At 47.2% G+C, this 13,408-nt stretch overlaps 1 protein-coding gene across 2 annotated transcripts; it reads left to right on the top strand.

The window, feature by feature from the left end:
• Nucleotides 1-6,884: 6,884 nt before the first annotated feature.
• Nucleotides 6,885-9,214, top strand: LOC102125787 (CMT1A duplicated region transcript 15 protein-like protein). Of its 2 annotated transcripts, none has more exons than XR_010582175.1 (2): nt 6,885-7,854; nt 8,484-8,561. XR_010582175.1 is itself a non-coding variant. In XM_005583082.4 (2 exons), exons 1-2 carry the CDS (start codon nt 8,078-8,080, stop codon nt 9,038-9,040), a joined length of 822 nt encoding a protein of 273 aa, XP_005583139.3. In that variant the 5' UTR covers nt 7,943-8,077; the 3' UTR covers nt 9,041-9,214. The 2 variants fall into 2 exon arrangements, 1 of the variants encoding a protein (XP_005583139.3); XM_005583082.4 differs by lacking the exon at nt 6,885-7,854 and adding an exon at nt 7,943-8,342 and having other exon boundaries at nt 8,484-9,214.
• Nucleotides 9,215-13,408: the final 4,194 nt, after the last annotated feature.

The raw sequence follows: 13,408 nt of genomic DNA, 5'->3' as shown, positions 1-13,408 counted from the left end.
CTCTTATTTGTCTGTGGTTTTTTTTTTTTTTTTTTCTGAGACAGAGTCTCACTCTGTCACCCAGTCTGGAGTATAGTGGCATGATCTCAGCCCACTGCAACCTCCGCCACCTGGGTTCAAGCGATTCTCCTGCCTCAGCCCCCCAAGTAACTGGGACTATAGGCCTGCACACCACACCCAGCTAATTTTTGTATGTTTAGTGAAGACGGTTTCCCCATGTTGGCCAGGCTGGTCTGGAACTCCTGATCACACGTGATCCACCCACCTCGGCCTCCCAAAGTCCTGGGATTACAGGCCTAAGGCATCATGCTCGGCCTCTTCTTTTTTTTTTTTTTTTTTTTTTTTTTTTTCTTGAGATTCAGTCTTGCTCGGTTGCCCAGGCTGGAGTGCAGTGGTGCAATCTTGGCTCACTACAACCTCTGCCTCCTGCATTCAAGCGATTCTCCTGCCTCAGTCTCCTGAGTAGCTGGGATTACAGGCGTGCACCACCACACCCGGCTAATTTTTTGTATTTTTAGTAGAGATGGGGATTCACCATGTTGGTCAGGCTGATCTTGAGCTCCTAACCTCAAGCGATCTGTCCGCCTCGGCCTCCTAAAGTCCTGGATTATAGGCATAAGCCCCCACACCTGCCCTTTTGTCTGCTTTCATTCAGCATATTTTGAGATTCAGCTATGTTGTAGCATGTATCAGTAGTTCATTGCTTTCATTGCTAAATAATATTCCTCTATGGAAAACAGTATGGAGATTTCTCAAAGAACTAAGGGTAGATCTACCATTCAATCTAGCAATCCCACTACTGGTTATCTGCCCAATGGAAAGTAAGTTGTTGTATCAGAAAGAACCCTGCATGCATATGTTTATCACAGCACAATTCACAATTGCAAAGATAAGGAACCAATCTAAGTGCCCATCAATTGATTTTCAATAAATCAATGTTCATCGTCATCTTCAATAAAGAAAACATGGTATATACACACCATGGAGTACTACTCAGCCATTAAAAAGAATGAAATAATAGGGAGGTTTTTGTCTTCTGTTTGTTTTTGTTTTGAGACGGAGTCTTGCTCTGTAGCCCAGGCTGGGGTGCAGGGATGCGATCTCGGGTCACTGCAACCTCTGCCTGGGTTGAAGCAATTCTTTTTTTTTTTTTTTTTTTTTTTTTTTTGAGACGGAGTCTCGCTCTGTCGCCCAGGCTGGAGTACAGGGGCCGGATCTCAGCTCACTGCAAGCTCCGCCTCCCGGGTTCACGCCATTCTCCTGCCTCAGCCTCCCGAGTAGTTGGGACTACAGGCACCCGCCACTGCGCCCGGCTAGTTTTTTGTATTTTTTAGTAGAGATGGGGTTTCACCGTGTTAGCCAGGATGGTCTCGATCTCCTGACCTCGTGATCCGCCCGTCTCGGCCTCCCAAAGTGCTGGGATTACAGGCTTGAGCCACTGCGCCCGGCCGAAGCAATTCTTCTATCTCGGCCTCCCGAGTAGCTGGGACTAAGGCGCACGCCACCACACCCAGCTAATTTTTGTATTTTTAGAAGAGACAGGGTTTCACTGTATTGGTCAGGCTGGTCTCAAACTCCTGACCTCAGGTGATGCACCCATCTCAGCCTGCCAAAGTGCTGGGATTACAGGTGTGAGCCACCACGCCCATGATGAAATAATGTTTTTTTGCAGCAACTTGGCTGGAACTGGAGGGCATTGTCTAAGTGAAGTAGCTCAGGAGTGGAAAACTAAATATCATATATTCTCCTTTATAAGTGGAAGGTAGGCTAGGGGTGTGCAAAGGCATACAGAGTGTTATAATGGACCTTGGAGACTCAGATGGGGGAGGGTGGGAGGAGGGTGAAACATGAAAAACTACATATTGGGTGCAATGCACAATCCTTGGGTGACAGTTGCACTAAAATCTCAGACTCCACCACTATTCAACTCATCCACGTAACCAAAAACCACTTGTACCCCAAAAGGTATAGAAATAAAAATACATAGCTATAGTAATAATCATTATTATATTCAATTGTTTTGGCTATATCCTAATTTGTTTATCCAACTTTACCTGTTGGATTTATGTTGTTTCTGAGTTTTGGCTATTACCAATAAAGCTGTTATGGAAATTTATATGCATGTCTTTGGATATAAACTTTTTTTTTTTTTTTTTTTGAGATGAAGTCTTGCTCTGTCACCCAGGCTGGATTGCAGTGGCCCGATCTCGGCTCACTGCCAGCTCCGCCTCCTGGGTTCACACCATTCTTCTGTCTCAGCCTCCCGAGTAGCTGGGACTACAGGTGCCCGCCACCATGCCCGGCTAATTTTTTTTGTATTTTTAGTAGAGACGAGGTTTCACCGTGTTAGTAAGGATGGTCTCGATCTCCTGACCTCGTGATCTGCCTGCCTCGGCCTCCCAAAGTACTGGGATTACAGGCATGAGCCACCGCACCCGGCAGGATATAAACTTTTTTTACTCTTGGGTAAATACTAGGAGTGGAATGGTTGGATCATATGCGTGCTTTTTCGTTTTGTTTTTTGAGACAGAGTTCTGCTCTGTCAGCCAGCCAGAGTGCAGTGGTGCGATCTCAGCTCACTGCAACCTCTGCCTCCTGGGTTCAAGCAATTCTCCTGCCTCAGCCTCCTGAGTAACTAGGATTACAGACGCCGGCCACCACACCCAGCTATTTTTTTGTATTTTTAGTAGAGACGGGGTTTCCCAGTGTAGCTTTTTAAGGAACTGTCAAACCATCTTTAAAAGGGATTGTACCATGTGCCTTCACACCAGTTGTATGAGAGTTCCAATTCCTCCTTATTTTTGCCAACTGTTGGTGTGATCAGTCATTTTAATTTTATTCATTCTAGTCAATGTAGTGTCGTAGTGTCTCATTTTGGTTTCAATTTGCATTTTCCTAATGACTAATAAGATTGAGCATCTCTTCATGTCCTGTTTTCTGCCTGCACATCTCGTTTGCTCAAGTGTTTATTGAAACCTTTTGTCTATTGTGTTAGTTTCTTACTGCTGTTGTAACAGATTTCTACAAATTTAGTGGCTTAAAGCAGCACAAATTTTATAATAAGCACAATTTTATAATCAAGCAGTTTTGTCAGTTACCTTAATGAAAAGCTAGAAAATGGCTGGGCACAATAGCTCACACCTGTATCCCTAGCTACTCTGGAGGCTGAGGTGGGAGGATCATCTGAGCCTGGGAGGTCGAGGCTACAGTGAGCTGCAATCATGTCACTGCACTCCAGCCTGGGCGACAGAGCAAGACCCTGTCTCAAAAAAAAAAAAAATTGGAAAGAGAGATGGGTGGGGAAATAAAAGGAAGGAAGGAAGGAAAAAGGAAGGAAGGGAGGAAGGAAAAAGGAAGGAAGGAAGGGAGGAAGGGAGGAAGAGAAAAAGTGGAGCCAACAGGGATCTGAGGTAAGTTTATACTTAGGGAGCCTCCCAAAGTATAAACTGTGAGAGCCTCTCAAAGTTTATACTTTTGGAGGTCAAGAGATTGAGACCATCCTGGCCAACATGATGAAACCCCTGTCTCTACTAAAAATACAAAAATTAGCTGGGCGTGGTAGTGCGTGCCTGTAATCCCAACTACTCGGGGAAACTGAGGCAGGAAAATCGCTTGAACCCCGGGGGCGAAGGTTGCAGTGAGCGGAGATCACACCTCTGCACTCCAGCTTGGGCGGCTACGCGAGACTCTGTCTTAAAACAAACAAACAAACAAAAAGAATAAAACAAAAACCTAGCCTCAGCCAAGACCTAGCCCAGATAGTAAATTAGCAGGGCTGGGAGTTTCTGTCATATCAGCAGTCAGATGTCTTAAAACCAGAATCTACCCAGAGTATATACATCTTGTATCTTTGCCTTAACCTTCTTTTCAGTTTATGCTATAAAAGAAAAAGAATCCCAGCACTCTGGGAGGCTGAGGTGGGAGGATTGCTTGAGCCCAGGAGTTTGAGGCTGCAGTGAGCCGTGATAGCACCACTGCACTCCAGTCTGGGTGATGGAGGGAGACCCTGTCTCCAAAAAACTAAAGAAAAACCTGTCACACTACTGACCAATAATAGAGGCTCCCAAAGCGTAAACTGGCCTGAGAGCCCTGTTTGTTCTTCCTGCTACCCTGTCCACTCTGCCCCCACCCCGTTCCGAGACTGGACTGTGCCATGAAGGAAAACCTCGGTTACAGCCTCCCCCACCCCATCAACCACGCTGCTGAGGACACGGGAAAGAATGAGAAGCCAGAGGGAGGCGGCTGCTTGCAGGAGGTTTAGCGTAAAGGAGATAGGAATGGTAATGGGAAATTGAAGATAGCAGTTAAAAAGAGCCGTCATTCAAGAATGACACCCCTGATGCCACCTGCGCTGCCCCCCACCTGACAGAAATGAACCGCGGCAGCTGTTACAGTGGATATGAAAAGACAATTCACATTTTCAGAAGGAGTGGCCTTCTATGACGTAATCTGGTCATAATGAGGTTGCAGGGAAGAGACAAGAAGTTTCCAGTCATGATCACAAGGATAGTATTTCCTGTTGGAGTGATTTTTTGGTTTGTTTTTATGAACATCCTGCATTAGTTTGCAAAGCATTTTACATTTGAGGAAACCCAAAACTCATTTTGCCTGAAGAGTTATATTCATTCATCATTACACCTATAAAATTACAAATGTAAATATGTGTCTGCTTTACACTCTTCACAAAATATTGTGTGTCTAGACCTGATTGTCGTAGGCTTATTCTCTCAGAATTAGGAAGCCAAAAAAATAAGAAAAAAAAAAAAAAAAAAAAACTGGTGAAAGTCAGATGGTTCATAGTCTTTTTGAAAAACCAGTAGCCATGTGCATTTTACTTAAAATAACTTTCCTTTTACCTCACCGAAGTACACCATGGTAGGTTATGTCTTTTCCTCTCTCTCTCTGCCTCTCTCCTCCCCCGTCTCCCTACACACAACTTTTAGATTCAAGGGGTACACGTATAGGTTTGTTACAGTGGCATATTGTGTGATGCTGAGGTTTGGGGTACAGTTGATCCCATCACCCAGGTAGTGAGCATAGTACCTAATGGTTAGCTTTTCAGGCCCTGTCCCCCCGCCCTTCCTCACCCCTTTTGGAGTTCCCGGTGTTTATTGTTCCTATCTTTGTGTCTCTATGTACTCACTATTAAGCTCCCATTTATAAATGAGAAAGCATGGTAAGGTTTTCTGTTCCTGCATTGGTCATTTAGAATGATGTCCTCCACCAGGCACGGTGGCTCACATCTTTATCCCAGCACTTTGGGAGGCCGAGGCGGGTAGATCATGAGGTCAGGAGATGGAGACTATCCTGGCTAACTTGGTGAAACCCCGTCTCTACTTAAAAATACACAAAAATGGCCAGGCGCGGTGGCTCAAGCCTGTAATCCCAGCACTTTGGGAGGCCGAGACGGGCGGATCACGAGGTCAGGAGATCGAGACCATCCTGGCTAACACGGTAAAACCCCGTCTCCACTAAAAAAAAAAAAAAACTAGCCGGGCGAGGTGGCGGGCGCCTGTAGTCCCAGCTACTCGGGAGGCTGAGGCAGGAGAATGGCGTAAACCCGGGAGGCGGAGCTTGAAGTGAGCTGAGATCCGGCCACTGCACTCCAGCCTGGGCTACAGAGCAAGACTCCGTCTCAAAAAAAAAAAACAATAATAATGGCCTCCAGCAGTGTCCATCCTGTTGCAGAGGATATGGTTTCCTTCTTTTTTATGGCTGTGTAGTATTCCATAGTGTGTATCTACCTTATTTTCTTTATCCATTCCACCATCGATGGGCCTCTAGGTTAATTCCATATTTTTGCTATTGTAAATAATGTGATGAATATACAAATGCATGTCTCTTTTTGGTAGAATTTTCCTTTGAGTACGTACCGAGTAATAAGATTGCTAGGTTGAATGGTAACTCTGTTTGAGGTTCTTTGAGAAATCTCTAAACTGCTTCCCACAGTGGCTGAACTAATTTACACTCCCAATAGTGTATAAGTGTTCCCTTTGCTCCACAGCCTCGCCAGCAGCTGTTATTTTTTGACTTTTTTTTTTTTTTTTTTTTTTTGAGACGGAGTCTCGCACTGTCCCCCAGGCTGGAGTGCAGTGGCCAGATCTCAGCTCACTGCAAGCTCCGCCTCCCAGGTTTACGCCATTCTCCTGCCTCAGGCTCCTGAGTACTGGACTACAGGCAGCCACCACCGTGCCCGGCTAATTTTTTGTATTTTTAGTAGAGATGGGGTTTCACCGTGATCTCGATCTCCTGACCTCGTGATCCGCCCGCCTCGGCCTCCCAAAGTGCTGGGATTACAGGCGTGAGCCACCGCGCCCGGCATTTTTTGACTTTTTAATAGTAGCCATTCTGACTGGTATGAGATGGTATGGTATCTCAATGAAGTTTAGATTTGCATTTCTCTAGTGGTTAGTGATGATCAGAATTGTTTCTGTGTTTGTTGGCCACTTGTATATCCTCTTTTGAGAAGTGCCTGTTCATGCTCTTTACTCATTTGTTAATGGGTTTTTTGTGGTTTTTTTTTTTTTTTTTGCTTGTTGATTTAAGTTTTCTTTATCAATTCTGGATATTAGATACACAGTTTGCAAATATTTTCTCTCATTCTGAAAGTTGTCTGTTGACTCCACTGATAGTTTCTTTTGCTGTGCAGAAGCTCTTTAGTTTAATTAGATCCCACTTGTCAATTTTTGGTTTTATTGCAGTTGCTTTTGGGGACTTAGCCAAAAATTCTTTGGCAAGGCCAATGTCAAGAATGGTATTTCCTAGGTTTTATTCTAGAATTTTTATATTTTGAGGTCTTCCATTTAAATCTTCAGTTAATTTTTAGGTTGGGTGTGGTGGCTCACACCTGTAATCCCAGCACTTTGGGAGGCCGAGGCGGATGGATCACAAGGTCAGGAGATCGAGACCATCCTGGCTAACACAATGAAACCCTATCTGTACTAAAAATACAAGAAATTAGCTGGGACCGGGCACAGTGACTCACGCCTGCAATCCCAACACTTTGGGAGTCCAAGGTGGGCAGATCACGAGGTCAGGAGATCGAGACCATCCTGGCTAACCTGGTGAAACCCCCATCTCTACTAAAAATACAAAAAAAATTAGCCAGGCTTTGTGGCATAGCAGGAGAATGGCGTGAACCTGGGAGGTAGAGCTTGCAGTGCGCTGAGATCGCGCCAATGCACTCCAGCCTGGGGGACAGAGCGAGACTCCATCTCAAAAAAATAAAAGAAAGAAAATATTTTTGTATAGCTATATAATTTGTGTGGCTTTTTGTTTGTTTGAGACAGGGTCTCACTGTCACCCAGACTGGAGGGCAGTGGCGCATCACAGCTCACTGTAGCCTTGACCTCTTGAGCTCCAGAGACGCTCCCACCTCACCCAGGAGGACGTCAGTCCTCCAGGCAGACATCAGGCCCCAGGTGGACCCTGGACTCAAGGTATACACCAGGCCCCACATTGACAACCAGGCCCCAGATGAACAATGAGGTCCTAGTTGGACAGCAGGCCCATGTTGAACACCACACTGTGGACTTTTGGCCGCGGGCAGACACCACGCCTTAGGTAGATACATAGGCTCCAGGTGGGCATTAGACCCAAGGTACACGGCCAGTCCCCAGGTGATCACCAGACCCCAGGTGGACACAAGGCCTTAGGTGAACAACAAGACCCAGTAGGCCATCAGGCCCCAGCTGGATACAGTCACCAGGAGAACACAAGGCCCCAAGAGGGACATAGGCCCAAGGCAGACATCAGGCCCTAGGTGGACATCAGGCCTGAGGAGGACATCCAGCCCCCGGTGAACATCAGGCACAGGTGTCCAAGCAGGCCCTGGATGGACATAATGGTGTCTAGGTAAGGAGGTGTCCTGGGGGGAGGGTGAGCAGTCAGCAGCCCAGTGGAGTCCTGAGTAGGTCTTATGGAAGGAAGGGGCTGAGGGGACAGAACCTTAAAGAAGCGACCTCACTTCCTTAATGACAGACCTGAACAGAACTTAGAACTCTGGTAACCAGGCGCCCAGATCCTAGAGTCAGCCCAGTAACCAGCTCATTTGGTGGGAGACGCTCGAGAGAGCAAGATGTTCTCGTGTTGCTTCCCCACTTCGAGAGGCTGCTGCTTCAGGAATGGAGGGAGTGAGAGCCTTTTCCGGCGATGCCGAAGAAGGCTCATCCCTCACCCCAGACGCCTGTGGCCCTTTGTAAGAAGGCGCACCCGGGTACCACAGGGCAGCGCAGGGCAGGCCCTAGTGGGCCAGGCCACACCAGAGATCCCATCGGGGCTGCATCTGCACACTGCCCTCCTCCAGGAGGAGACTCGGGAGCCCATGGAGGCAGAGGCATATGGTGAGGTGGCCTGCAGTCTGGAAGATTTTGCGGGGTCGGTGTTTAGGGGCTGGAACTCCTTTAAATTCAGGGAGGTTGTTTCTGTGTTTGGAAATTGCAGTGGAAAGTGACTGACGCTGGTGACCCTTTCTTCTTTTTCAGCTCTTACTCCATATGCAGAAATAGAAGCATTTCCAGCACCAGCTGTTGAGCCAGAGCCAGCATGGGAAGAGCCCCCTCCAGAGACAGCGCTGGAGCTGGAGGGAGCTCCAGCCAAGGACCAACCCAAGGAGGAGCTGCCTGAAATCACGGCACCTACTGTAGTCACTGACCTTAGCCCTGAAGTTGAACATGTGGCAAGACAGAGAGGCGGCAGGGAGGGGGTGACCAGCACGGCCCCAGCCAGGAGCTCCCATGCTGCCCCTAGTCCTGGGCACGGTGGCAACCATGGAGGTAGAGAGCCTGGGTTTGGAGAGAGGCTTGTGTCATTCATTAGAGCCGCAGTCCTGCTGCTGCAGGGCCTGTTTATTCTCCTGCTGCTGGTGGGGTCTATCTGGGTGCAGGAGGTGCTGGAGAGCATGAAGAGGAGGCTGGGAGGAAGAATTCCAGCAGTTCCTCCTGCACTCAGAGGCGGCCTCCTCCTCCGGGCGCGGATGTCTGCCTGCAACTGGGCATCCAGGCTGTTTGCCCCTGAAGTGCTGCCCAGGATGGGCTCTTAAAAGGCCGGCAGGGGGTGAGGGGACCAGGAGGCTCCAAAGGGTAGAGCAAGCAAAGTTTTAAAGACTGTCTTTGTGCCCCAGGATCTCCGTGCCACCACCTGCCCTAGCATTTATTAATACTATTAGAATTATAAGTTGATGGAACTACATTTCAATAAAGTTTGATTCATGAAACTTCGTGCCTTTTTGAACTCCCTCATGTTAGATGGTGCTTTTGAGGCGATCCTGAAAATCTTTGATAGTTGTGTCTTTTGCTGTGGTTGTTCGTGTGATTGAATTACCATCGAGTCAACAGTTACTGGAAACCTTTCAGGTCTGGCTTTTAGAAGGCCTTGACCGGCCGGACACCGTCGCTCACGCCTGTAATCCCAGCACTTTGGGAGGCGGAGGTGGGTGGATCACAAGGTCACGAGATTGAGACCATCCTGGCTAACATTGTGAAACCCCATCTCTACAAAAATACAAAAAAAAAAAAAAAAATTAGCTGGCATGGTGGCAGGCACCTGTAGTCCCAGCTACTCGGGAGGCTGAGGCAGGAGAATGGCATGAATCCGGGAGACAGAGCGTGCAGTGAGCCGAGATTGTGCCACTGCACTCCGGCCTGGGAGACAAAGCAAGAGACACTCTCAAAAAAAAAAAAGACCTTGACCTACTCTTGCCTGTTTTGACTCTCTGGTTTCTTGTGGAAACAGGGGTGATGTAGGCTCATGTCTCCGGCAGATCAATCACCTTTTGCCATGAAGGATTTGACATCACAGTTTCCAAGAATTATGTATGCAAGTTGACACGGTACTTTAGCTAATCTGGGTATCAAAACAGAATGCCATAGACTAGGTGGCATAGGAAATTGATTTCTCACAGTTCTGGAGATGGTAAAATCCAAGGTCAAATGGTCATCAGATTCATTGTCCGCAGAGGGCTGGCTTCCTGGTTCATAGACAGCCATCTTTTACAGTGTCCTTACATGACAGAAGGGATGAGGGAGCTCTCTGCAGTCCTTTTGATAAGGGCGCCAATTCCATTCATGAGGTCCCTGCCTTCATGAACTTAATCACCTCCCAAGGTCCCACCTCCAAATTCCATCACATAGAATTAGACTTCAGCACATGAATTGGAGGAGGACCATAACATTTGCTTTACAGAATCAGGTCTCCCCGAGTCATATGCACTCACAGGAAATCTATAATCTTCTATTAAGTATTTGCTGGTCCCCTCTGGGTTTGGGGAATCTTTTTTCTTTAAGAAAAATGATCTTTCATGTGATCCATGGTTTATTCATAGAAAAGCACTGTGAGTTCACCCACTTGCTAAAAAGAAGGGCAATTGTGATACAAAAATGAGAGTGACCCCTCCCTCTCTCTCTCTGTCTCTCTTTTTAGCCAGCCCACTGGGCTGAGACGTTGTAAGGGCCCTTGGCTGGGCAGTAGGACTTGAGTAGTCACAAACGGCAAATACAACTTGGTCAGCTTGCAGTAGAAAAGGGTGACAGTTTGTCAACCAAAGAAAAAGTAAAGCAGATGGAGAAGTTCTTAGTTCACATTCTAGCTATACTAACCCTTCCCTATCAAACCCCACCCCCAGCTCAGGAACTAGGACATAAAAGAGTAAACACCAAGGCACTGGTAACCAACTGACTCTTCTGAATGCCCTTGCTATCTCCTACAACAATTCCAGGGTGAGCGGAGGGGTCAGGAAGGTGGCAGGAACATGATGATTCCCTGAGGAGGTCAGCCAGAGCTAAGACAGGGCTGCTGACTAGGGCTAGAAATTAGGAAGGGAGAGGCTCAGTGCAGACCAGCCCTAGCCTCCAAGTCAGCAAGCAATTAGACTGTGACAAAAGCAGGCAGAGGAAATTTGAGGTATAAAGGCAGGGGAAGGGACGGGAGCGGTGGCTCAGGCCTGTAATCCCAGCACTTTGGGAGGCTGAGGTGGGTGGATCACGAGGTCAGGAGATGGAGACCATCCTGGCTAACACGGTGAAACCCCATCTCTACTAAAAATACAAAAAATTATCCGGGCATGGTGGTGGGCACCTGTAGTCCCAGCTACTCTGGAGGCTGAGGCAGGAGAATGGCGTAAATCTGGGTGGCAGAGCTGGCAGTGAGCTGAGATTGCACCACTGCACTCCAGCCTGGGTGACAGAGTGAGACTGTATCTCAAAAAAAAAAAAAAAAAAAAAGAAAGAAAGAAAGAAAAAAAAAAAAAAGAAAAGAAAGGCAGGGGAAGAAAGCAAGTACGGGGCGAGAAGAGAACTGTGCAGTGAAAGCAGCCAATCTGGTGGCAGAGGGAGACTGGTCCTTAGAAGCTTGTTTGGTGAGAGAGAATGAATACAGGAGGCACAGAGATGGGGAATAAACATTTAGCTGGTGAGAGAGATTTAAGACAAATGGGAAGAGAATGTGGGGAAAAGAAAGAGAGATCAGCCTGTTACTGTGTCTATATAGAAAGAAATAGACATAAGAGACTCCATTTTGTCCTGTATTTGAGATGCTGTTAATCTGTGACCCTACCCCAACCTTGTCCTTGCAAGAGACATGTGCGGCGGTGACTCAAGGTTTAATGGATTTTGGGCTGTGCAGGATGTGTCTTTGTTAAACAAGTGCCTGAAGGCAGCTTGCTGGTTAAAAGTCATCACCATTCTCTTAATTTCAACTACCCAGGGACACATACACGGCCAAAGGTCGCAGGGACCTCTGCCTAGGAAAGCTAGGTATCGTCCAAGGTTTCTCCTCATGTGATAGGCTGAAATAATGCTAAAAGGTTTATGGAGATGTTTGCATATGTATCTCAAGGGACAGCATTTTCCTTTAAACTTATTCATGTCACAGAGGTTTTTGTTCATATGTCTTACTGCCGATTTCCTCCCTACAATGATCCTATTGTCCTGCCACTCCCTTATCTTTAAGATGGTAAAGATAGTTATCAATAAATACTAAGGGAACTCAGAGACCGGTGCCGGCGTGGGTCCTCTGTAAGCTGAGCGCCGGTCCCCTGGGCCCCCGCTTTTCTTTCTCTATACTTTGTCTCCGTGTCTTATTTCTTTTCTCAAGTCTCTCGTTCCACCTAACGAGAAACACCCACAGGTGTGGAGGGGCAGGCCACCCCTTCAAGAGAAATCTCGCAAAAAGGACACATTCATGCAGATCCTCAAAGATGAACACGCAGTCATGCCTACATGTAGAAATACACTCAGTTACACATATAAAAATACAGATGCATGGAGAGCAAGCATACACACAGACACATATTTCTACACATGCGCTCGTGTGTGCCCAGATACACACACACTAAACATGCAAAACATGAGAGCACTTACACACTGATATGCATCCTCACATGTATGCAAATGTTACATCCTCACACACAGACCCACAGTTCAGTGTGCACATATCCACACAGGTAAGCAGTCATAGAACAGACATAGATGAGCATGAAGATGTAATGTGCACATACAGACAGGCATGCGCAGTTATATCTATGCACATAGACACATGTACTCAGTCATACAGATACACACACTCTCTAGCACAAAGGTGATCAATGTAGATGAATATTGTGAGCTCAGAGGCTTCCCAGACCTTCATCTTTTCCCTGCACTTGTTTCAAAGGTGCTCAGCAGACTCCTGGCGAGGCTGTGTGAGGCGGGGCAGGAGCTTCAGAGTCCTCACGGCTTTGTGAGGCAAACGTCTAAGTCCAGTCCTGGCCTCTGCCACTCACCCACCACTGGGCTATTAATGCCCTGTCTGCAGGTGAGAGATGCTGCATAAACTAGTCTTGGGATTTTTTCTAACTGGCCGTTTTTCTCCTTGGCATCCCCACTGTCCCACTGGGAAGGGCATACACTCTGCAAGGGAAACCTGAGAAATGGCTGTGAGTCTCCTCAGACAATAAGCATATCCTCCACCCACAGCTACCTCAAGGGCCCATCAAATCAGAACCAGAATTATAAATATTTATGACTTTACAGTAGTTGGCAACACATATACTATAGTATTTACAGTACCATAAATGCATCTGTTTTTCTGGTTCAGCAATCTCTGAGACGGAACAGTGCCCTGTGTTTGCCAAGGGAGACAGCGCCAATGCCCAGGACACACAGGACGTAGGGACAGAAGGTGACATATCATGGGGTTTCTGGTCGATCTGCAGGGCCCAGCTTCTCCATGAACAGTGGGCTGTAGTGAGAAGCTTGCCAAGACACGCATATCGACTGGAGTTGGACTCTCCCCATCCTTAGCCCTGTGGTCCTTTGGCCTCAGCCACAGGTGCTCAGAGTCCTGTCAGGGTGGACAAATGTTTCAGTGTTTTTGACCTGACCTGATACTTCCTGGGGACCCAGCCTGCGGGGCCAGTGAGCTACCTGCTTTC

This window comes from Macaca fascicularis, chromosome 16 (genome assembly GCF_037993035.2).
Source record: "Macaca fascicularis isolate 582-1 chromosome 16, T2T-MFA8v1.1".
NCBI classification, from domain to species: Eukaryota; Metazoa; Chordata; class Mammalia; order Primates; family Cercopithecidae; genus Macaca; species Macaca fascicularis.
The sequence above is the reverse complement of the archived record's forward strand: the minus strand, read 5'-3'. Positions and strand labels throughout refer to the sequence as shown.

Coding starts and splice junctions, on each gene's coding strand:
- LOC102125787 (XM_005583082.4), top strand. CDS start 8,078: ATGTTCTCGTGTTGCTTCCCCACTTCGAGAGGCTGCTGCTTCAGGAAT. Junction 8,343..8,483: donor CATGGAGGCAGAGGCATATG/GTGAGGTGGCCT, acceptor CTTCTTTTTCAG/CTCTTACTCCATATGCAGAA.